Consider the following 24,810-nt stretch of genomic DNA (forward strand, 5'->3'; position numbering starts at 1 on the left):
GTGACTTGGCATTTCCTGTCCACAATGCAAATAGGCCTGAAGTCTATGAACAGCCTCAGTGGGGCTGAACACAAGATGCGGAATGGTGGGATGCTGGCAGGGAAGAAAGCAGGAGGGACTTGCTGGACAGCAGGACCAACCATGGAGTGCAACACCCTCTCCCATGGGATGGTACTTTATACATCCTTGGGATCTAAAAAAGGATACGGTCCTCTCTGCTCAGGCAGCAAATTCACAAGAAAGATGCTCCTTAACACCCCAACCAGTCCAGCCTTCAGAGGCAGGTGTTCAGAAACTCAATCCTCTGGCACCATCAGAAGTTGGAGGAAACAAAACCAAGGCTCAGACACTGTGCTTGGGTCCTCCCACTCTCACGCTTTGGTTTGTTTACAGCTTTTGTCTCAGCAGCAAGTGTTGGCATGGCCTTGGTCACCACAGCTGTCACAGTCATTTTCTTCATCACTAACATCCACTCTCTGGGGGCACTGAGCTGCCCTGTACATCCTCTGATACACAACAGATTTCCTTTGCTGTTTTTTAATGCACAGCCCTACATCAGCTGTGTGCTTAGTAAGATATGAATTGATGAAGACACTGGCAACTGAAAAGAAACCTATGGGAGTTATAAGAGCATCCTTCATCCCTATTAGCTGGTATGGAAGGTGCTCCCAGTTAGCACTCAGCAGCCTACGCGTGTGCATCCCCTCTAAATATCCAATGGATGAGAATGTAATGGCCTCAGGAGACAAAACTTACTGCACTTATACTACAGTCTCTGAAGACCCCAAATGATGTCCTAGCTTGAAATAATTAAACAAGTAAAGGTAGAACTTTCAGTCTTCAAACTTTTATCTTAGGAACCACAACAACAAATAGAAACCAATATGGAATTTTCCACTTGCCCAGGAGCATTCTGAGAAGTCCATAAGCAATTGATGATGCCAAGTGTTCGGATCCACTCCGCTCCTGCACTCAGAGGTCTCCTAGGTCAAGGTCAGGTGCCGCCAGTTCAGCACCATACTCCACTCCCCACCCCAAGGACGGATACCACTTCCATTCCCCTCTCACGTGGATGCCTAAGCTTCCCTTCCCTTCCCCTGTGGGGACAGGATGAGCACAGAAATCCTGTGGAATGTGTGTTCCCACAGAGCTCAGAAATGTGATGATCTCAGAGGATATTGTAAAGAAAGACCCTTGACACTTCCCTAAGGAAGAATGTCTTCTGTAAAAGGCGACTGCCAGGACAAAAAGCAAGTGCTGGGAAAATCTACGGCCTGCTGCTGTGTATGACTCCAATTCTGATGTCCCACTTCCTCTTTAGAATCACATTCCTTCCCTCCTTATTCCTCTTCTAAAAAGACATGCTGGCATAGGTCTCAGTAAAGAAGCAAAGTGCAGTGTTCTAATAAAGGCTGGAAGAAAAATGGGCTAAAATAGATTTCAATAAATATCAAGTGACTATAAGATCTACTCCATTCCACTACCTTTAAATGTTCCCCCTGCCAAAAAAAAAAAACACTTATTTTTAAAAATGTGCAGCCTAACTTTTTCATTTATTTCATTCACTTAAAGTTTATTAACATAGGCCATCAAACAGCAAAGCTTTTTAACAATACAATTTGAAGAGCTGTCACTAATCTAGCCTTTCAAACCTATCTCATAGTGGTTTTTGAAAGAATCCATGATGGTAAGATACATGAAAGTGATATGAAATCTGAAAATGGCTAAACAAATACATACTTGGGATTCCCTGATGGTTTAGCAGGTAAGGAATCCACCTGCAATGCAAGAGACACAGGAGACTCAGGTTTGATCCCTGGGTCGGGAAGATCCCCTAGAGGAGGGCATGGCAACCTATTTCAGTATCCTTGCCTAAAAAAACCCCATGGACGGAGGACCCTGACGGACCACAGCCCAAAGGGTCACAAAGAGTTGGACACTGAGAGACTAAGCATAATCAAATAGATAATCAAGTTGCTATCATTCCCAGTATTAAAAGATAATCATACCATACACTGCAGACCTTGGAATCAGAGATTAGAAATCATATCTCACCTCCACCACTTACTAGATACCTACACAACTAAGCAAGTTACCAAACTCCCTAGGCCTCAGTTTCAAAAGTTAAAATGGAGATAATACCCACTTTATCAAGTTGTGAGGATTAATAGAATAATGCATATAAAGCCTTTTTCACATAGTAAATACTAAATGATAGCGTAAAATCAAAGTGTCCATTGAAAATAGTAGAAGGGGGCTTCCCTGGTGGTCCAGTGGTTAAGAATCTACCTTGCAATGCAGAGGGCACCAGTAAGATATCTGGTCAGGGTAGATCCCACTTATCACAGAGCAACTAAGCACGTGCACTACAACTACTCAGCCTGCGCTCCAGAGTCCTAGAGCCTCAACTACTGAAGCCCGTGCACATGGTGCCTGCACTCCACAACAGAAGCCACCGCAATGATAAGCCCATCCACTGCAACAAAGGGTAGCCCCTGCTCTCCGCAGTGAAAGAAAAGCCCACTCAGCAATGAAGACCCAGCACAACCGAAAAATGAGAAACAGCAGAAGGGAGGGGGACAATAGAAGAATCTCACCCAAAAGGAGAACAAATATTAAAAACATGGATCCTACCCTCTGAGGATTCCCTTCTTGGCCAGATACCACTCCCACCCACCCCCACTCCCTCCCACTGATGTCAGAAGCTCCTCATTGCTTTGCGTAACTGTGCAGCAATCAGGGAGAGTCTGTCTTTTAACTCCAGGGTTGACAAAGTGATGATTCATCCCATCCCATGAAGAGGGTGCAGCCTGTAACCAGCCTCATCATACAATAGGGAATCCATGGAATGGCCTGTGGCCATAGACCAGCTATTTAAGAGCATCTCCCATCCATGTCTTTGGTAGCAGTGACAGTCTTACACTTTGCATTTTGTCAATGTATATTCCAAAGAGTACTTGGGAGGAATCCAACTGTGCTCTATTTTACAAAACAATTCACAACATAAACAAAAAGCCCCAAATGCCAAGACAACAGTAAGGAAGGCAGCCTCCTCTGTTCACTGCCCATGGCACCATGTTTTGCCAAGCAGTGTGTTAGTTATAACGACAAACAGCTTGACGGTTGGACAGCATCCCACTTCAGCTGCACATCATAATGGCTCCTGAGGACAAATCCCACTGCTTTTCAGCCTGGCCTAAAAATCTGACCACATCCTAGTAGCTGGTACAGCTCTTTTCCATTACCACTGAGTGGTTAGGAAACATTTTTCTCCCCCGGAGTACGTTTCTCATCCCCCTTCTAAGGTTAAGAGACTTTCAAACTTGGTTGTCTTCAAATGAACAGCCAATAGGGTAGTTTACCCCTGAGCCCTCAGACGTCTCAAAGCAGCAGCTCTGCGTCATTTCCCAGCCCTGCCTGCAGCCAGACAACTATAACTGAATGTCTCCTAAACTATCCCCACAGTAATTCTAACCTTCAGTACAACTCTGGGATCTTTCCACCAGGGTCCCATAGGCACAAACCATGAATGCCTGGAAATGTCAGCCTCCTCCCTAAATGGTTTCGCTTGGAATACTCCATTCAAAAAACACTCATCATTCAATCCCCTGTGACTCCCCCGGGGAGGTCAGCCAATCCTCTTGGGCCTCTTGATTCCAATCTAGGAAAGGGTCACTTAACATATGCCCAACACCTTACATTCAATTCTACCTCCCCCTAAAAAAAGATTTCTGTTCACCATAATGCTAACCGTTCTCTCTCTTAGTCCAGATGACCCACATTATGGCAGTGAAAGCACAGAAGTCCTGACTCCTCAACTCAAAGCCCAAAGAGTGGTGTGTATGATGTGTTTTCTGGGAAAGACTGTAAAGGGTTTTTCAATCTGGTGTTATCTAACCTGATTCATTTATTTAGCAATGTCTAATTTTCTGATGGTTTTCCTCCTCAAATATTCCTGGAAATTTGTTATATTACAATGGAGAAAATTGTGTCAAAATCAATGCTATAAAATTTGCTCCCTACCCATTCGAGTCAATACCTACTAGCTACAAACACGGACCCACAGGCACATATATACACACAAATACTCTGATTTACAGCGGGGGGTCAAAAAAGTCTTCTTCCATTCTAATTAAGAAGATTTGATTTCAACAAACCAACACTGAGAACGCCTAGAACTCAAGGAAGTACACAACTTGTTGCAGCAATAAACGCCCGGCCGCAGTCTGAACAAAGCATTACAAATAAGCTCCAGAAACCCACACAGCAAGCCCTTGGACAAAATGCTGGGTGTTTGTAATCAACTCCCCACTCTCTCTCATCACCCACTCCCCAACCCTCTTCCCCGCCCCAGCAAGAACCCTCCAGGACGCCCGCTCCTGCTTCCATTCCTGCCCCGCCCCCTCCCCTTCCCTCTCCAGGACCGTGAATCAATCCCATCCCGGGCAGGAAACGAGACCCAGGGCAGCCCCCTCCGCTGCGGTGGAACAAAGGAGCAGAGCGCAGCTGCACGCGCAGGACGCCCCATCGGGTCCCGGGCCCTTTCTCCCCAGCCGCCAGGGCACGCCGCACCTGAACCCCACTCCCCAGGACGCCCCATTGTTCTCCCTCTGCTTTCCTTCCCGGAGGAGGCCACCCCGCCTCCTTCTATAGAACCAGGCGGCCAGGAAACAGCTGTGCACCAGGGGGATGCAGGGGGTGTGGGTGAACACCAGGAAGACCTGGATTCCACTTTGCCCACAGGTACGAGGGGGATGGGGCAAAGTGAGAGCAACTTAGTTTAGCGCCCTCTACTCTCCCACCGCCCCCAAAGCAACTGCGGAGTCGCGACCACCCTGCGCGACCTCCAGGGTGCGCGGCTCTCGCCGCCTCGCCGCCCGGCCCGGGAGTGAAGACCGCAGACCCCGCTGCCCAGCGCCCAGCGGGTTGCGTCAGGACCACGGGGACCGCGGGCACAAAGGACCGAGCGGGCAGGGCAGGGGGAAGAGGGAAAGCGCTCGCGCTACCTCGCCGAGCGCCACTCTGCCTCCTCGTCGTCCACCCTCTCCGGCGCGCTCCGGGACGTTGGCCCTCTGCGAGGCTGCCGGGCTCCCACGCGGCTACTCGGCGGATGCTGCTAGCGGCTGCTGCCCGGCGACTGCCGGCCCCTGCGCCCGCGCTCCCACACCGCCTCCAAGCGCCGCAGCCGGGGCTCCCGTGCGCGCCCAGTTGCAGAGTGCGCGGCCGCTGCAGAGTGCGGCGCTGCGGCGGGAGGCGCCCGGCCACTCCCCTCTCCCCGGCGCGGGCGAAGGGGCCGGCCGAGGGGCGGGGGCGGCGACCTCGCAGCCTGGGATTCGCCCCTCCGCGAGCCGGCAGAACCGGGAGCCGCCGCCTCCCAGCCGACTCACCTCCGGCCGCCTCGGGGCCGGCGGCACAGCGCCCCCAGGTGAGTGCGGGTGCAGCCTCGGCCCCAGGACCCGCCTGCACGGGGCAAGCAGTGAAAAGAGGGAGAGGAAGAGGCGTCCCTCTCAGCCCACAGAAGGCACTGCCCTTCTACATTTTTCACTCCCGAATTTATTAACATCAAACGACAAATATAATTACTGGAGGGGCAGGCCAAGGGGACCGGGCCGGCGGGGAATAACTAGAAGCCAGACTGCAGGCACCGGCTGGCAAAGAGTAGGACTGCTCATTGTTCCTTCTCCCTTGGATAAAAAAAAGTTGGGATACCCAAGAATATTGGAAAATATTAATCTGACCGAAAAGAAAAAAAGTGTACTGAGTAGCAAAGTGTGCTTTTATTTACAAGATTTTTTAATATCTGCACAACAGTACATATGAATATAGAATGATCAGTGACAAAGTGTTCATCTGTATGTTATTTCAGCATCCTGGAGTGGATAGAGAATCAGGCCCTCCTTCACTCCAGCTGGGTTCTTGTCTCTTTGTAAAATTCAGAGCAAGCCATTTGACCCTCGCCCTGGTTTCCTCATCCCAAGAAGGGAAGGGTGCTCATCCTAACTTACTCACTGGGTGAGGTGAGGATTACTTGGCTAAGGTGTTGAAAGCAATGAAGACATGGTAATTGTTACTCATGTTTCTGTTTTATCCAATAAGGAAATAAATTGCCAAAAATGGGGCCAGGATTAAATGGACTGACCTATATCTGGAAACTGTCACTAAAATGAGGTGAACCAAAGAATTCAGACCATATATAGTAACTGTCCCCACAGGCATAAGAACCACAGGCAGTGCTATTTGTCAAATGCTACCAGTAGAGACTGAAAAGGTAACTGTATCTTCCTTTGAAATGACACTATCATTAATGGCACCATCAGCATTCTGATCTACATAAGACACCAGAGATGTTCTAAACTTAAACATATTGAGTACCAGGTTCTGTTCTTTTCCTGTTTAATCTTCACAAAAAACTGGGAGGTAAGTTACCCTCTTTGTCCTTGTTTTACAAACCAGAAACCAAGAACAGAGAATTCCTCCAGCTAATAAGTGGCTATACTTGTTTGAGTACATGCCTGCAAATTCCTTTACACTCCTTCCATTAAGGAATGGAGTTAATTGCCTTCCTCTTGCATATAGGCTAGACTTAGTGATGTGATTCTAACGAATAAAATCCAGCATAAGTGATGTTACATAACTTAAACTTCTGATTCTAGGTCGTTAAAGGAGCTCCAGCTTTCACCTGGCCCTCTCTTGGGAAAATCATCCTTGGAACTCAGCAGCCATGCTATAAGGAAGCCCAAGTCACATGGAAGGTCAGGTATGGGTGGTTCTGCTGATGACGCCAAGTGAGGACCCAGCCCTCAGCCGGATGAACAGACAGACATGTGAGTTACGAAGCCACTGAGATTACTCCAGTCCCAGTCACTGACTGAGAGACCTCAGAAGAAACCCTAATTGAGCCTAGTCAGTGCCTAGAAACAGGAGGGGTAATAATTATACAAGATTGTCTTCAGGGTGGTCACTGCAGAGCAGTAGACACGGGGAACACTGGGAGAGCTGGGGTGTGAACCCAGGCAATCTGACTCCACAGTCTTCACCACAGTCAAGCACACCACCTCAGACTTTGATAACCTAGCCTAAAGAACACCCTGAAGATTTCTGCCTTCGCAACAGACAGCATACAGACCTGCTACCTGATGACAAGTGTTAGGCTCTCTTCTCCATTTTGCCCATCTGACTTAAGGTTCCAAATTGACTGCTTTTAGCAGTTTGGTAGTCAGGGAGCCCCTGACCTCTGCTGTCCAGTCCAGCTTTTCAAAAATCACAGAAATTCAAATGGTAGGTTCATAAGAACAAATGTAAATAAGTGGTTTGAGAGAATGGGCGAGTTCTGTAACGTTTTGATCTTGGAAGAAGACCAGGTTAGTAAAAAGTAGGTTTAAGACAGGTATGTACTGAGTAGGATAATTAAGAGAGCTTCTCTCAAGAAGGTTTTGAAGATCCTGCCCCAAGAAAGAAATTGGGAGCATAGTTATGTAAGAACAGTTTTGCTTCAAGAAGAATCTACCAGAGTGGGGACACCTGAGGCATTCTCCCTGTTTTTTTTTTTTTAAAGCAAGTTCAGAAAATAAAATAGTAGAAATTGTTGAATTCATCCTAGTAACACTGAGAAAATGAACCAAGAAGCTATTCAGTTCAGTTCAGTTCAGTCGCTCAGTTGTGTCCGACTCTTTGCAACCCCATGAATTGCAGCATGCCAGGCCTCCCTGTCCATCACCAACTCCTGGAGTTCACTCAGACTCACGTCCATCGAGTCAGTGATGTCATCCAGCCATCTTATCCTCTGTTCTCCCCTTCTCATTCTGCACCCAATACCTCCCAGCATCAGAATCCTTTCCAATGAGTCAACTCTTCTCATGACGTGGCCAAAGTACTGGAGTTTCAGCTTTAGCATCATTCCTTCCAAAGAAATCCCAGGGCTGATCTCCTTCAGAATGGACTGGTTGGATCTCCTTGCAGTCCAAGGGACTCTCAGGAGTCTTCTCCAACACCACAGTTCAAAAGCATCAATTCTTCGATGCTCAGGCTTCTTCACAGTCCAACTCTCACATCCATACATGACTACTGGAAAAACCATAACCTTGACTAGACGAACCTTTGTTGGCAAACTAATGTCTCTGCTTTTCAATATGCTATCTAGGTTGGTCATAACTTTCCTTCCAAGGAGTAAGCGTCTTTTAATTTCATGGCTGTAGTCACCATCTGCAGTGATTTTGGAGCCCCCAAAAATAAAGTCTGACACTCTTTCCACTGTTTCCCCATCTATTTCCCATGAAGTGATGGGACTGGATGCCATGATCTTCATTTTCTGGATGCTGAGCTTTAAGCCAACTTTTTCACTCTCCACTTTCACTTTCAGCAAGAGGCTTTTGAGTTCCTCTTCACTTTCTGCCATGAGGGTGGTGTCATCTGCATATCTGAGGTTATTGATATTTCTCCTGACAATCTGGATTCCAGCTTGTGTTTCTTCCAGTCCAGCGTTTCTCATGATGTACTCTGCATAGAAGTTAAATAAGCAGGGTGACAATATACAGCCTTGACGTACTCCTTTTCCTATTTGGAACCAGTCTGTTGTTCCATGTCCAGTTCTAACTGTTGCTTCTTGACCTGCATACAAATTTCTCAGGAGGCAGGTCAGGTGGTCTGGTATTCCCATTTCTTTCAGAATTTTCCACAGTTTATTGTGATCCACACAGTCAAAGGCTTTGGCGTAGTCAATAAAGCAGAAATAGATGTTTTTCTGGAAGTCTCTTGCTTTTTCCATGATCCAGCACATGTTGGCAATTTGATCTCTGGTTCCTCTGCCTTTTCTGAAACCAGCTTGAACATCAGGAAGTTCACGGTTCACATATTGCTGAAGCCTGGCTTGGAGAATTTTGAGCATTACTTTACTAGCGTGTGAGATGAGTGCAATTGTGCAGTAGTTTGAGCATTCTTTGGCATTGCCTTTCTTTGGGATTGGAATGAAAACTGACCTTTTCTAGTCCTGTGGCCACTGCTGAGTTTTCCAAATTTGGTGGCATATTGAGTGCATCACTTTCACACCATCATCTTTCAGGATTTGAAATAGCTCAACTGGAATTCCATCACCTCCACTAGCTTTGTTCGTAGTGATGCGTTCTAAGGCCCACTTGACTTCACATTCCAGGATGTCTGGCTCTGGGTCAGTGATCACACCATCGTGATTATCTGAGTTGTGAAGATCTTTTTTGTACAGTTCTGTGTATTCTTGCCACCTCTTCTTAATATCTTCTGCTTCTGTGAGGTCCATACCATTTCTGTCCTTTATCGAGCCCATCTTTGCATGAAATGTTCCCTTGGTATCTCTAATTTTCTTGAAGAGATCTCTAGTCTTTCCCATTCTGTTGTTTTCCTCTATTTCTTTACATTGACCGCTGAGGAAGGCTTTCTTATCTCTTCTTGCTATCCTTTGGAACTCTGCATTCAGATGCTTATATCTTTCCTTTTCTCCTTTGCTTTTTGCTTCTCTTCTTTTCACAGCTATTTGTAAGGCCTCCCCAGACAGCCATTTTGCTTTTTTGCATTTCTTTTCCATGGGGATGGTCTTGATCCCTGTCTCCTGTACAATGTGCCAAAAATGTTTCTAGAGCAAAGCTATGTTTCTTTTTTAAAAATACCATTAGCCTATTTTTCATAACTTTCAAACTTCTGAAGACATACCATAAGGTTTTTAAATACTTTTACCTTCCTGGCTGTTCTTTCCAAAAGTCAATCAATCAACAACTTTTGAATTTAAAAGAAGCAGATTACAGTTGTTCTAATAACTGTCAAGAATAGATAATAAATCCATCAAGTACAAAGCATTTTTTACTTTCCCCTCAGTCTATTTGAAGGAAGTAGAATCTGTGATGGAGAAGGAAATGGCAACCCACTCCAGTGTTCTTGCCTGGAGAATCCCATGGACGGAGAAGCCTGGTAGGCTGCAGTCCATGGGGTCGCACGGAGTCGGACACGACTGAAGCGACGCAGCAACAGCAAGAAGAATCTGTGAAGAGACAAAAAGACTGTTATTATAATCATAAACATAAATTCTCAAATCCTGGAGTAAAAGAATGTAAGAAGTATATTTTACCTCAGTGAAAACATGCAGTGATTTAAATTAAAACACGGAAAATCCTGTCATCTTTGTGGAACAATTTAGAAATAAAAACACATTTGTGTGTGTCCCAGGAAGAGAATTATTTTACCACTAAATGTGTAGAGTTGTTGTTTTCCTTAGATGTTTTTACTTGAACCCTTAAAAAAAATTTTTTTAAGAGTTCAACATTGGAGAAAATTGACCAACAAAAGGATTGTTTTTGTTGATTCTACCTCATATTGGTGTAGCAAATGACATAGTGTGCTGGAAGTCATAGTTTTAGATTTTCTCACTGGTTCTGTGGGCAACTAACTTTAGAATTTTAGCTAAAAAGTCCATGCTCTCTGTTCTTAGTTATTTTACATCATCTTGAATGTGTTCAGAGCCTCTGGTTCTAAAAAATCTAAGAGTCTTTATTCTTGCCATGTTTTCTCTCCCTACCTACCTGTCCATAGTTTTCACCCACTTTACTTATCCTTTGAGACCACACTCAGTTCTTACCAATTACTGACCATCTTCTTCAATTGGATCCTGCTTCCTTTGCTCTAGTAACATCTTGATGCCACATCTCCATACTTCGCAATTTGTCCCAGGTTGTGAAACCTTTCCAGTTGTTCTTTTTGGCCTTTCCAACTAGATGATAAATCTCTAGACTAAAGGAGTAATTCAGTTTGGGAACACCAAGTCCGTGATAGTAAGAACTTCCTCAGAGAGCTTACTCTGTTCTAGAACATAATCTAAATTCTCTGCATGTGTGTTCATTCATTTAACCCTCATAACAGCTCAGTCAGGTAGGTTTTTATGATCCCATTTTACAGAGAATGAAACTGAGGCAGAGCGAAGATTAATACCGGCTAGAGATTCCACAGTAATAACACTAGAGTCAGGATGTGAAGCTGGTCAGTCTAGCCTCAGGGCTTGATCTCTTACCTAAAGTCTAAAAATAGACTTCCTCTCACATCTGTGAGCTTTTTTTTTTTTTTTTTGTCTCTGAGAAAACAAGTACTGTCTCATTTCTTTAATGTATATATTTCTTAGTTTAGAATAGTGCTCTAAATGCAGTAAGAACTGAATTAGTATTTCTCAGTTACATGAAAAAAAAATCTTTTTTTATGTATTTAAAGAATGCTTTGAAAATAAATGCATATTGCTTAAAGTATCATTTGATTCAGAATAGGTATTGTAGAAAATGTTTCTATAGCATTTTCAGCTTCTGGGACTCAGCAGGAAATATACAACTCTTACTCTTAAGTATTAAAAAAGCTATAGATAGAAAGTAGCTAGGAAAATAGATCTTGAAAGTTCTCATTATAAGAAAACAACTAAAAATTTTGTAATTCTGTATGATAATGGATATTAACTGGTCTTACTGTGGTGATTATTTTGCAATTTGTACAAATATCAAATCTTTACATTGAAATTAATATTGTTTTGTCAATTATACCTCTGTAAAAATAGAATTAATTTAAAAAATTAAAAACTGTAGATAAGCTATAACAAAAATATTACAGGGTTAAAAATGATTGATAAAATTTCTTCCAAGCAGGAAAGTTTGCTAAAACTTTTAGATGACAAAAAGAGAATTAAAAACTCAGGAATAGCGCTCCTTATAGGAACTATATGTGAAGACCAAAACTGTACTTTATAAAATATGAGTGTAATTGAGCACTAAAATTGGGCAGTGAAACTGAAGTGTAATTTTTTTCTCCACAAAATACATTTGTCTATAGCTCATAATACTGATCCCTCAGATAAATTATAGATCCATTGCCAGGAAATTTAAAGCCTGAATTTTTCCCCTAACATTTTACAATTTAGCATTTTGTCATTTCAACTAGTGGAATAATTGTCTTTTTTATTTCCTCTCAAGCTGTAGCAAGTGAGTACCATTATGGCAAAGCCTTGCTGTTAAGCAATAAATCAATCTGAAAAATGACTAGATGGTTTTTCCAATCTTTTTTAAAAAGCATTTTCATTTTTTTAATGATAACTGGGGAGTTTGTCATCTCATTGCCAAGGAGACCTGAGGAGGACTACAAGGAAAAGCAAATTCTATGCCAAAACACACACAAAAAAATTAGCTATCTATACCAAATGAAGAGCAATTAGCAAATACATGAAGTAATAGTCTGCTTCTGCTTCAGTCCCTAAAACTAAATGTCCATTTATTTGAGTATGGTGAATACATTCATCACAGGTATTAGCATATGAAAGAAAATACTGATAGAGAAAGATAATTGTGTAGCCAAAAAGCGTTTTAACGTATTAACAACCAAGACAACACATAATCCAGGTGTAAAGACTATTGATTAAATAAACCAAAATTTAACTGAAACTAAAAGGCTTTCATAATAGATTTGCTCATTGGTTTCAGCTGTGTTCTCAATCCTGCCATCGTCTATACAAGATGAGACGCTCCATGAGGGTAGGAATTTTGTCTCTTTGGCCCACTGTCATGGTCCCAGAGCCTAGAAACATACCAGGTTCAATATTGTTGAACTGATGAATGATGGGGTTTTTTTCCACCAAGGCTTGTAGGATCTTGGTTCTCTGATTAGAGATTGAACCTGTACCCTTCAGCAAGTGAAAGTGCAGAGTCCTAATCACTGGACCACCAGGGAGTTTCTGAATTTTAGAAATCATTGTTATTTTAGGTAAAGCAAAAGTGGAAGTCCTTCAGTCTTGTCCGACTCTTTGCGACCCCATGGACTAAGTAGTCCATGGAATTCTCCAGGCCAGAATACTGGAGTGGGTAGCTTTTCCCCTCTCCAAGGGATCTTCCCAACCCAGGGATCAAACCCAGGTCTCCCTCATTGCAGGCAGATTCTTTACCAGCTGCGCCACCAGGGAAGCCCACTGAACTAGCACATAATCTCAGTCAATATTTCCAAATGGGTCTTAGATCAATTTTAAAACTTTGCACAGCAAGGTAAAACAAAAGTAGGTCTTGCTGATGGATTCCCCGGTCTACTTCAACTGGGAGTAAAGCTGAAACTTTAAAGAGAGAAGCACCGAAGAGTAGCCCACCTCCTGGGGAGGAAGAAGAATGAGACCACTTGAGCCCATGTATTGAACAGCAACTGAGCTCCCAAAGCCAGCGTGACTTCTATTGAAAAGATACATAATCTCCTTTCCCACAAGACATGCTGAAATCCTATCATACTGCTAAGAAAAGGACACAGACACATGTCCTAGACTCTTTGGGCCTCTCTTGCCAGGCCTCACCTGCCCCAAGGCTCCCTCAGCCAGTGGGTGTTTTACAGGTTCTCCCCAAATCATGAATCTGGATCTGAAATAATCTTGATCCAAAGACTTCAAACGTTTCCTTCCCTGGAGCGCTAGGTCTGCAAACTGCTTCAAAAATCCTGAAGTCTCCTCGAAACTCATTATCTACCATCTAAGGTATTCTGCAGGGTCCTGCAAGCTTCTACAAGTTCACCGTTTGGAAAGCATGCTAAAACTTCTCATTTTTCTTTACAAATCTTTATTAGCCTAAAGCAACTAGCCCCAGCCAGATGTAGCCTGGGCATAAGGGAAAAGAATCTCTTTATTTCCAGGCACGTGGGCTGTTCCGTGCTTTTGCTGCCACTGGGTGATTTTGATTAGTCCTATAATTGCTCCAAGTTAGTGACCATAAAGGGCTTCCCAGGTGGTGCTAGTAGTAAAGAAACTGCCTGCCAAGGCAGGAGACCTAAGAGTCAGGTTTGATCCCGAAGACCCCTGGAGGAGGGCATAGCAACCCACTCCAGTATTCTTGCCAGGAGAATCCCATGGACAGAAGAGCCTGGCAGGCTACAGTCCATGGGGTCACAAAGAGTCGGACACGACTGAATCGACCAAGCATGCACATACGCACAGCGACCATAAACGAACCTCAATCTTGGTGACTCCTTCTGTTCTGTTACTTGTGGTCCTGCATCACTACCCCAGGGCCAAATAGTGAAGGAGATAAAACCTGTCCTACATCAAGAGGTTTTAATTGAGTTTGTGTCCAGTCCTGTGCTGGCCCTGTCGCTAGGATGGGACAATGAACAAGATGATTGTGACCTTTCAGTGAATAAGTCAAACTTCAGGTCTTTGGGTCCTTCTTCTGGTGACTGAAACTCCCTTTCCCCTTAGGACATCTCCCCAGACCTCAGGCAGTGAGAGCCCTGATGCCTCTCCCCCAGGCGTCAACAGTCCAGCTGGTCCTTCATGTGTTGCCCGGAGCATTTTAGATCAGTTATTCGGAAGGGCTACAGTGCGGTCCAGGATTTCAATTCTGAGTAAGAGATTAAAAAGCTGCCTTTTGTTTCTTCATTTCAAACTTTAATCATCAAATTTCAAATATTCAAAAACTTAGTAGCTAAAAGATATCCTTTGACATTTCTCTAGTCAAGAAAGTCAAATACTAAAGAAACTACTTGAGTTGTTTTAAACCGTTGGCCCCTGTGGGTTTTGGGATTTCAAGCTATATTTACTTCTTTTTCATACAAACAGTGTTCAAGTTTTTGTAATAATAAACATGCATTATTTTTACAATCAGGAAAAATAATAAAGCTATTTTCATTTTGGACAAAATGTGTGGTCTGTAAGTTTTGAGAGGATGTTTTTTTGCATTAGCCCTACTGAAAAAAATAATAATAAATATTGCTTACGCACTTTTTCTAATACCTTTCCATCAGAACATTTCAGTACTTGGTGAACTTTTCTGTCAAATATGTTAGAAAGTAGTAGATCTGATAACTAGCTCCACTGAGTGAGAGTTTACACTAAGAACCTACAGAGAACATTTTCCTTGAGTGCAAAGTCCTTGGATTTCTTTACTGAATCCTCTTTAATAGAAGAGGGCCTTCATTCCACTTCGTGAAGTCTTGTGCCCACAGGTAGCGGGCAGAGAGGAGGAGACGTGAGTGATTGGAGGGTGTGCTGGGGAAAGTCTCTCCATTGCCAGCCTGGCAGTTGGCTATGATGACAATCTCAAAGGAGAATTACGACTGTGAAGACATCTGTCAAGGGCAAGACAACCAAGATCCCCGGGCCAGGGGGCTCTGTTAGAATCCTCAAAAATGGCTGAACCACTGCATACATGTAAGAACTCTTTAAATTCCCAACTAGCTATTTTCCTATGCTGGTTGCTATTGCATACAACACCATAGTTCTACTTGGTTTCCAGTCAATTCATTCATGACTCCTACCTTTTGAAATTAACCCAACAACTTAATGACCACAACCCCCACCCTGTCACTGTGCTGAGGTGTCCAGGTGAATTTTACATTAGTAACCTCAGTAGTTCCTATCTATGTATAGTATCGAATTCTTGAGGAGTGGATGATGTTTTCTACTACACTATAAATTCCTTTTTGGGAAAAATATTTCATTTGTGATACAAATTACTATAAGTAAATCTAGAATAAAAGGTGCGTGGTGGGTAGAAATATTCATAAGATTGAGCCATGATACTCGGGGAGATGGGAACTCTATCTGATCAAAATTTTGAGCTAATTAAGTTGCATTCTTATGAAAGAAACTGGTCTTAAAAGCTCTCGCCCCCGCCAATCAAGTTTTAGAAAACTTTTTTACCTCTTTTTATACCCAGGCTTTTGCTCCTATGACTGTATTAAAACTGATCTTGCCAACATGCTCAGTTCAGTTGTCACATCTTAAAGGCGGTTTTAAGTCCTTGTGTCACCTAGAGTCACTACCACATGAAACCTTGCTGCCTTCTTGAGCCACTCTTCTTTGTTGGCTTCATTTGGCTACCTCTTATTTTCCTCTTAATGTTCTTGCAGGCGTTTCTCAATATTACTTAAAATTCCTTTGTCTCTCCCTTTCCTCCATAAATGTTGATGTTACCTTAGGTTCTCTTTTCAACCTTCTCTTCTAATTTCACCCACATCCAAGGCTTCAACTACTGATGACTTCCAAATGTGTGTCTCTTAAGCTCAGATTTCCTATATTTAAGTGTCTAGTGAACATCTACCTCAAATTTAGTACATTCAGAACAGAAACTCCCAGGTACCTCAGACAAAACATGAAAAAGGAAACCATCATCTCTACCCATCACAACCTCATTTCTTGTCCCTTATGTATGCAGGTCAAGAAGCAGCAGTTAGAACCGGACATGGAACAACAGACTGGTTCCAAATTGGGAAATGAGTAAGTCAGGCTGTATATTGTCACCCTGCTTATTTAGCTTGTATGCAGAGTACTTCATGCAAAATGCAAGGCTGAATGAAGCATAAGCTGAAATCAAGATTGCTGGGAGAAATATAAATAACTTCAGATACACAGATAACACCACCCTTATGACAGAAAGTGAAGAAGAACTAGAGCCTCTTGATGAAAGTGAAAGATAAAAGTGAAAAAGTTGGCTTAAAATTCAACATTCAGAAAACTAAGGTCATGGCATCTGGTCCCATCACTTCATGGGAAATAGATGGGGAAACAATGGAAACAGTAAGAGACTTTATTTTGGGGGCTCCAAAATCACTGCAGATGGTGACTGCAGCTGTGAAATTAAAAGATGCTTGCTCCTTGGAAGAAAAGTTATGACCAACCTAGACAGCATATTGAAAAGCAGAGATATTACTTTGCCAACAAAGGTCTGTCTAGTCAAAGCTATGGTTTTTCCAGTAGTCATGTATAGATGTGAGAGTTGAACTATAAAGAAAGCTGAGGGCTGAAGAATTGATGCTTTTGAGCTGTGGTGTTGGAGAAGACTCTTGAGAATCTGTTGGACTGTGAGCAGATCCAACCAGTCCATCCTAAAGGAGATCAGTCCTGAATATTCATTGGAAGGACTGATGTTGAAGCTGAAACTCCAATACTTTGGCCACCTGATGTGAAGAACTGACTCATTTGAAAAGACCCTGATGCTGAAAAAGATTGAAGGCAGGAGGAGAAGGGGACAACAGAGGATGAGATTGTTGAATGGCATCACTGACTTGATGGACATGCGTTTGAGTAGGCTCTGGGAGCTGGTGATGGACAGGGAAGCCTGGCATGCTGCAGTCCATGGGGTTGCAGAGTCGGACACAACTGAGTAACTGAACTGAACTGAACTGATTCTTGATTATGGTGAATACAACTGTTAATCAATCTAGTAGTCCAAGATGGAAGCAAATGTATTCTAGCCTCCTTGTTCTCTGTCATCTTCTGAATTCTGTCAGTCTGGGAGCTATTGTTATTCTACATCCTAGCTAACTCAAAGATCCGTGCTCTTTTCTCCATATTCACTTCTCACTCTAAAGCCTTTGGCTTCCAATTACTCCATTGTCAGCATGGCATACATGTGACGTGTGCTGCCTCTCCAGCTCATCTCACACCACACCACCACCCAGCTCGTCTGCACCAAGTCATTCCAGTCCTCGATCTCTCAGGATTCTTTTCTTTCACCTTTGCATGTGGTGTCTCTTCTGCCTGGGGTGCCTCTCCCTCCTTTTTTCCCTGGAAAGGAGGCACCTTCTCATTCTGGAAAATATCACCTTCACTGAGATCTTCTAACCTCTAAAAATAAGAAAAGAACACTTTTTCAGTGCTCCAGTAACACTCTGCATGTCTGTCATAGAATGTATCACACCATGATTAAATTATTATCAGTCTTTTTTACTATACTGAGACAATCTTAAATGTAGAATCATGTCATTCATTTTCTTATTTCTGTGTTTAACAGAGGTCCTGGAATGTAGTAGGCATTCAGTAATGCTTGTTGAATAAATGAAGAATGAATGAATATCAAGCATTTTCAACATATTCTTCCATGGGTCCTGCATAACTCTTACCACTCAGTTTGTAAGATTACCCTGTTTCCTATTAGAGAAAGCCTCAAGAATTTTAGTATAATATCCTCTTCTAATAAAGCTCAAACACACAAAAAAATAGCTACAGGTACTTAAAAGAAACCCAATCTTTCCTTTTTAATCAATCTTGGAACTGACATCTCCTATACTTTTGAACACACATTCCTACCTGGATGCTAAAAGGTCCTCATTTCTGTAGAAACAGATACACTAGACTGACCCACTGAGCTTGTCACGAATACACCATAATGGTTTCTAGCTCTGCTTCAGAGCCAGTATATATGTTTTTCCTGGTCTTTCTGCCCAAGTCAGTCCATAAATATTTTAAATCTATGAACTTTTAAACTCAAGAAGATTTATGGGGCCACTTTAAATACTTATTTCTTGCTTACATGGGATTGAAAGATCACAATGGCTCAGTATCAATTGCATTTCATCCTTTCAGTACTTATTTCACAGCTGAGCACTTCTCAGAGTTATGAACATGAGTTCAGTCCCTGACAAGTCATAGCAAAGGCCAAAAGAATGAGCGAAATTATCCACTCTCGAACCACATGGGACAGCAGAGACTGAATAGGCAGCATCTGCTGTGACTTATTACAGCATATATGTTACACGAGGCCTCAGATCAATCCCCAAACGGAAGTCTTATATCATGGGTCTTTCACCACCAGAAAGAAGCATACACATACATTCAGCAATAACACTACATAAATCTCTGTTCCAATTACAGAACTTTATCTCATGTGGTGCCAATAAGTAAAAGAGCTATCTCAAAACAGCAGGAGGAAATGACTGCTTCATGTGCTGAAGCATTTAATATTGCTATAAGGAAATCTTTTAACACAAGTAAGACATGGAACTATCTGCTTGAGGATCAGTCCAAAAGAAGGAAGAATCTCTCAAAATAATGTCTGACAGATTTTGTATTTTGAACTTAAATCCATCAATGAAAAGGAGGGAAATGGGAAGAAAATAAGTTATATATAAAACTATAGTTACACACATAAGCAAAACCGAGGGCATTCTGTATATTAAGAATAATATTTGACCAAGGACCATGTCAATGTAGGCAATGGCACCCCACTCCAGTAGTCTTGCCTGGAGGATCCCATGGACTGAGGAGCCTGGTAGGCTGCAGTCCATGAGGTCGCTACGAGTCAGACATGACACTTTCACTTTTCACTTTCATACATTGGAGAAGGAAATGGCAACCCACTCCAGTGTTCTTGCCTGGAGAATCCCAGGGATGGGGGAGCCTGGTGGGCTGCTGTCTGTGGGGTTGCACAGAGTTGGACATGACTGAAGTGACTTCGCAGCGGCAGCAGCAAGGACCATGTAGTTGGGCAGGGGGTGGAGCATGCCTAATCTGGAATCAGTGAGCTAGCTGAGATGTACATCAAAGTGTGTGTAGTGTGTGTGTGTGTGTGTGTGTGTGCATGCATGCACCTGAGAGGTGCACCAAAGAGGAATCTGATGAGTCCCAGGATTCTCCCAAAAGGCCTTTGACTCATGGAGTGTTTCCAACCACTGCTCTATAGCAAATATTTCTCAGATTCATAAGCAGAGAGGTGAGATTCAAGATTATTGAACCCAGTGAAGATCAAAAGCACATTACTGGAGTCTTGAGGCAGTGGTACAACATGGATGTGACATATCCTCTCAGATGGAAATGAGAAAGTCACTGCCAACTCTCATATGACATTTTGTATAAAGCACATATTAGTAAAGTATATGGAGAATCCTCCTCTCCACATTTAGGAGAGTGAAAACAACAGGATACCCTCTGCAGGTGCAGAGAGGACAAGATACTCCACCTGCTTCTCTAGTGCACCTCTCCTGTGCACCCCAAAATTACCTTTGACATTGATTTTGGGCTTTGAAGGCTATTGGTTTCATAAGTTATGCCATGTGTATAAAAGCCCAGAGAAGACAAGAAGAAGGCCATACAAAACAGGGTTCCACTTGGGAGAACTGTTGATCTTAGATGCTGCTGTGGTGGTTTATTGCTATTGCTGTTGTGGTTATTTTGCAATTGTTTTAATTGCCCTTTTGATCTTTATTGTTTTACTACATCAAAACTATGATTAGTTCCATGTCTCTGGGAATTTTGTGTCTCTTTTAACATTGGCAGACCTAACACATTCAGTTCAGTTCACTCGCTCAGTCGTAGCTGACTCTTTGCGACCCCATGAATCACAGCACGCCAGGCCTCCCTGTCCATCACCAACTTCCGGAGTTCACTCAGACTCACATCCGTCGAGTCAGTGATGTCATCCAGCCATCTCATCCTCTGTCGTCCCCTTCTCATTCTGCACCCAATCCCTCCCAGCATCAGAGTCCTTTCCAATGAGTCAACTCTTCGCATGACGTGGCCAAAGTACTGGAGTTTCAGCTTTAGCATCATTCCTTCCAAAGAAATCCCAGGGCGGATTTCCTTCAATATGGACTGGTTGGATCTCCTTGCAGTCCAAGGGACTCTCAAGAGTCTTCTCCAACACCACAGTCCAAAAGCATCAATTCTTCAGCGCTCAGCCTTCTTCACAGTCCAACTCTCACATCCATACGTGACCACAGGAAAAACCATAGCCTTGACTAGACGGACCTTTGTGGGCAAAGTAATGTCTCTGCTTTTCAATATGCTATCTAGGTTGGTCATAACTTTCCTTCCAAGGAGTAAGTGTCTTTTAGTTTCATGGCTGCAGTCACCATCTGCAGTGATTTTGGAGCCCAGAAAAATAAAGTCTGACACTCTTTCCACTGTTTCCCCATCTATTTCCCATGAAGTGATGGGACTGGATGCCATGATCTTCGTTTTCTGGATGCTGAGCTTTAAGCCAACTTTTTCACTCTCCACTTTCACTTTCAGCAAGAGGCTTTTGAGTTCCTCTTCACTTTCTGCCATGAGGGTGGTGTCATCTGCATATCTGAGGTTATTGATATTTCTCCCGGCAATCTTGATTCCAGCTTGTGTTTCTTCCAGTCCAGCGTTTCTCATGATGTACTCTGCATATAAGACAAATAAGCAGGGTGACAATATTCAGCCTTGACGTACTCCTTTTCCTATTTGGAACCAGTCTGTTGTTCCATGTCCAGTTCTAACTGTTGCTTCCTGACCTGCATACAAATTTCTCAAGAGGCAGGTCAGGTGGTCTGGTATTCCCATCTCTTTCAGAATTTTCCACAGTTTATTGTGATCCACACAGTCAAAGGCTTTGGCGTAGTCAATAAAGCAGAAATAGGTGTTTTTCTGGAACTCTCTGGCTTTTTCCATGATCCAGCACATGTTGGCAATTTTATCTCTGGTTCCTCTGCCTTTTCTGAAACCAGCTTGAACATTAGGAAGTTCACGGTTCATGTATTGCTGAAGCCTGGCTTGGACAATTTTGAGCATTTCTTTACTAGCATGTGGAATGAGTGCAATTGTGCAGTAGTTTGAGCATTCTTTGGCATTGCCTTTCTTTGGGATTAGAATGAAAACTGACCTTTTCCAGTCCTGTGGCCACTGCTGAGTTTTCCAAATTTGGTGGCATATTGAGTGCAGGACTTTCACAGCATCATCTTTCAGGATTTGAAATAGCTCAACTAGAATTCCATCACCTCCACTAGATTTGTTCGTAGTGATGCTTTCTAAGGCCCACTTTTCTTCACATTCCAGGATGTCTGGCTCTAGGTCAGTGATCACACCATCGTAATTATCTGGGTCATGAAGATCTTTTTTGTACAGCTCTTCTGTGTATTCTTGCCACCTCTTCTTTCTTCTGCTCTGTTAGGTCCATACCATTTCTGTCCTTTATCGAGCCCATCTTTGCATGAAATGTTCCCTTGGTATCTCTAATTTTCTTGAAGAGATCTCTAGTCTTTCCCATTCTGTTGTTTTCCTCTATTTCTTTGCATTGACCACTGAGGAAGGCTTTCTTATCTCTTCTTGCTATTCTTTGGAACTCTGCATTCAGATGCTTATATCTTTCCTTTTCTCCTTTGCTTTTTGCTTCTCTTCTTTTCACAGCTATTTGTAAGGCCTCCCCAGACAGCCACTTTGCTTTTTTGCATTTCTTTTCCATGTGGATGGTCTTGATCCCTGTCTCCTGTACAATGTCACGAACCTCAGTCCATAGTTCATCAGTCACTCTATCTATCAGATCTAGGCCCTTAAATCTATTTCTCACTTCCACTGTATAATCATAAGGGATTTGATTTAGGTCATACCTGAATGGTGTAGTGGTTTTCCCTACTTTCTTCAATTTAAGTGTGAATTTGGTAATAAGGAGTTCATGATCTGAGCCACAGTCAGCTCCTCGTCTTGTTTTTGTTGACTGTATAGAGCTTCTCCATCTTTGGCTACAAAGAATATAATCAATCTAACTAACTAACTAACACGATTGTCTAAACATATTTACAGGGCTCATTCGGAAATACACAAGGAAGATTCCGTTCAGTTTAGTTCAATTCAGTCACTGAGTCTTGGCCGACTCTTTGCGACCCCATGAATTGCAGCACGCCAGGCCTCCCTGTCCATCACCAACTTCCGGAGTTCACTCAAACTCACGTCCATCGAGTCAATGATGCCATCCAGCCATCTCATCCTCTGTCGTCCCCTTCTCCTCCTGCCTCCAATCCCTCCCAGCATCAGAGTCTTTTCCAGTGAGTCAACTCTTCCCATGACGTGGCCAAAGTACTGGAGTTTCAGCTTTAGCATCATTCCTTCCAAAGAACACCCAGGCCTGATCTCCTTTAGGATGGACTGGTTGGATCTCCTTGCAGTCCAAGGGACTCTCAAGAGTCTTCTCCAACACCACAGTTCAAAAGCATCAATTCTTCGGTGCTCAGCTTTCTTCACAGTCCAACTCTCACATCCATACATGACCACTGGAAAAACCATAACCTTGACTAGATGGACCTTTGTTGGCAAAGTAATGTCTCTGCTTTTGAATATGCTATCTAGTTTGGTCATAACTTTCCTTCCAAGGAGTAAGCGTCTTTTAATTTCATAGCTGCAGTCACCATCTGCAGTGATTTTGGAGCCCCAAAAAATAAAGTCTGACACTGTTTCCACTGTTTCCCCATCTATTTGCCATGAGCTGATGGGACCAGGTGCCATGATCTTTGTTTTCTGAATGTTGAGCTTTAAGCCAACATTTTCACTCTCCACTTTCTTTCATCAGGAGGCTTTTCAGTTCCTCTTCATTTTCTGCCATAAGGGTGGTGTCATCTGCATATCTGAGATTATTGATATTTTTCCCAGCAATCTTGATTCCAGCTTGTGCTTCTTCCAGTCCAGCATTTCTCATGATGTACTCTGCATATAAGTTAAATAAACAGGGTGACCTTATATAGCCTTGATGTACTCCTTTTCCTATTTGGAACCGATGTGTTGTTCCATGTCCTGTTCTGTTCCATGTCCTGTTCTAACTTTTGTTGCCTGACTTGCATATAGGTTTCTCAAGAGGCAGGTCAAGTGGTCTGGTATTCCCATCTCTTTCAGAATTTTCCACAGTTTATTGTGATCCATACAGTCAAAGGCCTTGGCATAGTCAATAAAGCAGAAATAGATGTTTTTCTGGAACTCTCTTGCTTTTTCATTACTTTGGGTAAATTTAGTCAACTCATCAGTCCAAAAAAGGACTAATATTTGGATATTTATTTTAGTATTATCTATGTAAATCACTCATTTAAGATTTAGTATTGCTTGAGTTCATCTCTTCTCTACCTGTAAGTAACAGAGTTGTATAAGCAGCTAAAATAACCCAAATATACAATGGCACAAATGCAATGATAGTTTCTTTGTTGTGTATGTGCCAGTTTGAAGATGCTGATCTATTGCCTAGGCTGCCTTCTTCTATGTGATGATTTAGGCACCTAGGCTCATTCCTTCTTATGGCTCTGCCATTCCTAAGTACTTCTCATCCGAATCAGCTTATAAAGACATCATAAGACTTGAGCTTTGAGAGGTTCAGTTCAGTTCAGTTTAGTCACTCAGTCATGTCCAACTCTTTGTGACCCCATGGACTGCAGCATGCCAACCTCCCTGTCTATCACCAACTCCCAGAGTTTACTCAAACTCATGTCCATTGAGTCGGTGTTGCCATCCAATCATCTCATCCTCTGTCATCCCCTTTTCCTCTTGCCTTCAACCTTTCCCAGCATCAGGGTCTTTTCAAATGAGTCAGTTCTTCACATCAGGTGGCCAAAGTATTGGAGTTTCAGCTTCAGCATCAGTCCTTCCAATGAATACTCAGGACTGATTTCCTTTAGGATGGACTGGTTGGATCTGTTCACAGTCCAACAGATTTTCAAGAGTCTTCTCCAACACCACAGCTCAAAAGCATCAATTCTTTGGCGCTCAGCTTTCTTTAAAATCCAACTCTCACGTCCATACATAACTACTGGAAAAACCATAGCCTTGACTAGACAGACCTTTGTTGGCAAAGTAATATCTCTGCTTTTTAATATGCTATCTAGGTTGGTCATAACTTTTCTTCCAAGGAGCAGTTCAGTTCAGTTCAGTTGCTCAGTCGTGTCTGACTCTTTGCAACCCCATGAATCGCAGCACGCCAGGCCTCCCTGTCCATCACCAACTCCCGGAGTTCACTCAAACTCATGTCCATCGAGTCAGTGATGCCATCCAGCCATCTCATCCTCTGTTCTCCCCTTGTCCTCCTGCCCCCAATCCTTCCCAGCATCAGAGTCTTTTCCAATGAGTCAACCCTTTGCATAACGTGGCCAAAGTACTGGAGTTTCAGCTTTAGCATCATTCCTTCCAAAGAAATTCCAGGGCTGATCTCCTTCAGAATGGACTGGTTGGATCTCCTTGCAGTCCAAGGGACTCTCAAGAGTCCTCTCCAACACCACAGTCCAAAAGCATCAATTCTTCGGCGCTCAGCCTTCTTCACAGTCCAACTCTCACATCCATACATGACTAGAGGAAAA

The 24,810-nt window shown here is 43.1% G+C and overlaps 2 protein-coding genes across 5 annotated transcripts in view; one reads left to right on the forward strand and one right to left on the reverse strand.

Moving 5' to 3' along the window:
* Window positions 1-5,237, reverse strand: part of MYO1B (myosin IB) — a 198,985-nt gene extending 193,748 nt beyond the window's left edge. For all 4 annotated transcript variants that reach the window (XM_086348680.1, XM_086348642.1, XM_086348660.1 and 1 more), the window contains exon 1: window positions 5,007-5,237. The gene's annotated coding sequence lies outside the window, so the exon portion shown is untranslated. The remainder of the gene's footprint in view (window positions 1-5,006) is intronic.
* LOC147378121 (uncharacterized) lies at window positions 25-17,813 on the forward strand. Its single transcript, XM_086323709.1, has 5 exons — window positions 25-85; window positions 394-497; window positions 4,780-5,425; window positions 6,654-6,824; window positions 16,176-17,813. The coding sequence occupies exons 1-4, from the start codon at window positions 25-27 to the stop codon at window positions 6,659-6,661; spliced, it is 819 nt and encodes a 272-aa protein (XP_086179835.1). The 3' UTR covers window positions 6,662-6,824; window positions 16,176-17,813.
* The last annotated feature ends 6,997 nt before the right edge of the window (window positions 17,814-24,810 follow it).

Source organism: Bos grunniens, chromosome 2 (genome assembly GCF_055505025.1).
Source record: "Bos grunniens cultivar Pamir isolate PY7600 chromosome 2, Bosgru_T2T1.0, whole genome shotgun sequence".
NCBI classification, from domain to species: domain Eukaryota; kingdom Metazoa; phylum Chordata; class Mammalia; order Artiodactyla; family Bovidae; genus Bos; species Bos grunniens.